The sequence below is a fragment of the Aplysia californica genome, unplaced genomic scaffold (assembly GCF_000002075.1).
Source record: "Aplysia californica isolate F4 #8 unplaced genomic scaffold, AplCal3.0 scaffold00013, whole genome shotgun sequence".
NCBI lineage: Eukaryota > Metazoa > Mollusca > Gastropoda > Aplysiida > Aplysiidae > Aplysia > Aplysia californica.
In genome coordinates, this window is record NW_004797283.1 from 296910 (window position 1) to 299662 (window position 2753).

Genomic DNA, 2753 nt, shown 5'->3' on the forward strand with positions numbered 1-2753 from the left:
GGGGGGAACCTAAGGGTGTTCATGTTCAATTGCCGCTTGAATTGCTATGCTTTCGAACAAACTTCAGAGGTGTGATGGAATTATCAATATGCCTACAATGTACGCACGCTATGCAGGCCCAGCTTCATTCCTTGTTTTAGAAAATAACAAAATATCGCTACCACTGTGCGTGACTGGGGTTAGAAATCAATGTGCGAACAATAATGATGATAATAATTGGTTGAAGAATCTAAGCTTCGACGGTAGTAGTAAACCAGCTTGTTATTCATTTGGAGTTATTGACGTTGCAATCATAGTGGGTACCGCTATTCAAGAAGTCGTGTTTTTAGCTGATCACCTTGTTCGTGAGGTTTCATATACTTGCTTATTACACACACAAAAAAAAGAAAACGATACTACAAGTTTCAACGTATACACATGTATGTATTTCATCTACCCTTCTACTATTTCAACTTATTAAGTTTATAAAACATCTCCAAGGTGCAAGGCAAACCTTGTCGAATGCCAAGAAAACGAATGTAAGCGAGATCAAATGTCCCACCTAGGGCTGGATCGACAATGCACTGGTACACTTGTACCGAGTGACGCCAAAACTTTTATTCTTTAGATTTGCATTAAGAAATAAATATGCAACGCGTTGCTTCTCTAAAGATATGTGAACGTATGGGCAATCTTCAGTTTCATATTTTAGAAGATTGCTTCAAATGATAAAAATTGTTTTGCTTTGCATAGCTTAGGACTTTTTTCGGGGACATGGGGATTGAGGTGGCTCAGTCTTCATCTATTTATTTTATAATTTATAATTTCATTTTTGCTTTTGTCTGTATCGAGACGAATTTAATACAGGCTGAAAGGGGGTCAAATAAGTGGTCAAATAAATAGGGAAAAAATCGAGATACATGTATAAATAAAATCGAGATACATGTATAAATTGTTAAAAAGTAAGTTTATTCATCAAACCACAGCCTGTGAATACTACAATTAAACACTGAGTCTAACTGAATCCGCTGCTAGCAGAAATCAGGATCTACCAATCTAACAGGCGGGGGGGAAAAAACATGGAGAAATTGAGATTATGCGATATGAAAATGACATTTTAGAAGCTTTGGATGCAAACTCATGAAATGCATGTAAACTCTTAGAGGATGGAAAGAAAACGCTGAGAATGCTGAGCCAGGCTTGTAAATTTGCCTATGCTGTTAAAACAAACAAGAGGGAGCCCTACACAGCTCTGCGTTCATTTTCATTACAAAGTTGAATAAATGAAAAGTATAAAACTACAGAAAAAGGACTCAAAACTGATAAACAAGTGACCCACTTTTGCACCGTATTATGAGCATTGCTGATACATAGACTGTTAACAGTGTTAGAAAAAAATAAGATGCTGATATCCCTTAATACTCGTAACGTGAATCTTTTTTTTTCCTTAGCAAAATACATGTATATTTTTTTAATTATTCAACAAGACCCGACTCAAAGTAATACATTTTCCAATATGCTACAACATTGTTGGCTTAAGTAGGTATTTCAAAGTGGCTTACTTTAAATTCTTCCATTATTTGAACCAACCACCTGGCGTCGTTTTGAACATGAAGCCTATTGTTCAATTTGTGATGAAGTCTGACGTTGTGTTCTTTTCCCTTTAATTAAAATTCGGTGAAAATGGGATTGTATTTTTTGTTACTAAATGGTATTACATAATAGCAATAGCATCAGTTCCACATTAATGTGACCATTTTGTTCACGGTCTAGAATCTTGTTTTTAAATTCCGTTCCCTAGAAATCCGCCGCACTTCCCTTGCCTCACTGCGTTGCTTTGGCTTTATTTTTAAAGTTGATTTACCTTCACTTTTGGGACAAAACTAGTTTCTAAAATACACGAGACCTCTTTGGTTTCTCATCCCTGTGGCAGTTCGACTTTTTTTTTCAGAAACTAAGTATTAACAAAAGCACTTTTAGGAATCACAAACGCCACCTGCTGCCTCCAAAAAGACCAAGGGGTAAGCTTACCAACATACGCAGAACATTACTGTACTTAATGCTAATAATATAATTATGTAAGTCCGATATATAAAAAAGGAGAAAAGTGTTAATCTAAGAGCAAGCATCCTTAAGCTCCTGGAGGGAGATTTTCCCGTCCCCACTTGAGTCGGCTTGCTTGATCATCTCGTCAAGATCTTTATCGGTGAACTTTTTCCCGGACCTGTTGAGAAGTTCTCGGAGCTCGCTCCTCTCTAGGTAGCCGCTGTTGTCTGCATCCAGCTGCTTGAAGAGGTCTTCCACCTTCTTAATGCTGTGGAATACATCGGAAAGTACATTTATAGCTGAGGTGACTTTATTCAAAGGAGTTTTCCATACACACATGTATTAGTTTGGCGAAAAAAGACATGGGGGAAAAAACAACAACACAGCCTGAAATTATCGAGGCTTCTTGTCTATTGCAATACTATACCATATTATATATGCTATCAAAATTACTCATGACGTGACCAAAAAGACACTTTCAATTTTAGTTTCGTTTGAGTAAAGAGAAGCACATTGAAATAATGGCTATTCAGAGTCAGTGCGACGAAAAGATAAAACACAGAAACAACAAAGAGACAGAAAAGAAGTAGAAGCTACCAGTGGCTTCCTTTAACCATCCGTGCTCGTAGTTTTGTTGATTGGATACAGTTATAGACTCGTACCGACACATAATCACAGAATACACAGCATAACAGCGTTGTTCCACAACCTCTACTCTGTTATATATA

The 2753-nt window shown here is 37.0% G+C and overlaps 1 protein-coding gene across 1 annotated transcript in view; it reads right to left on the minus strand.

Moving 5' to 3' along the window:
* Positions 1 to 927: 927 nt before the first annotated feature.
* LOC101863154 (neo-calmodulin) overlaps positions 928 to 2753 on the minus strand; it is a gene marked incomplete in the record, with an annotated part of 16481 nt that continues 14655 nt past the window's right edge. Inside the window, 1 exon segment of the mRNA XM_005090121.3 lies at positions 928 to 2293. Within this exon segment, the coding sequence (XP_005090178.2) occupies positions 2095 to 2293 (199 nt within the window).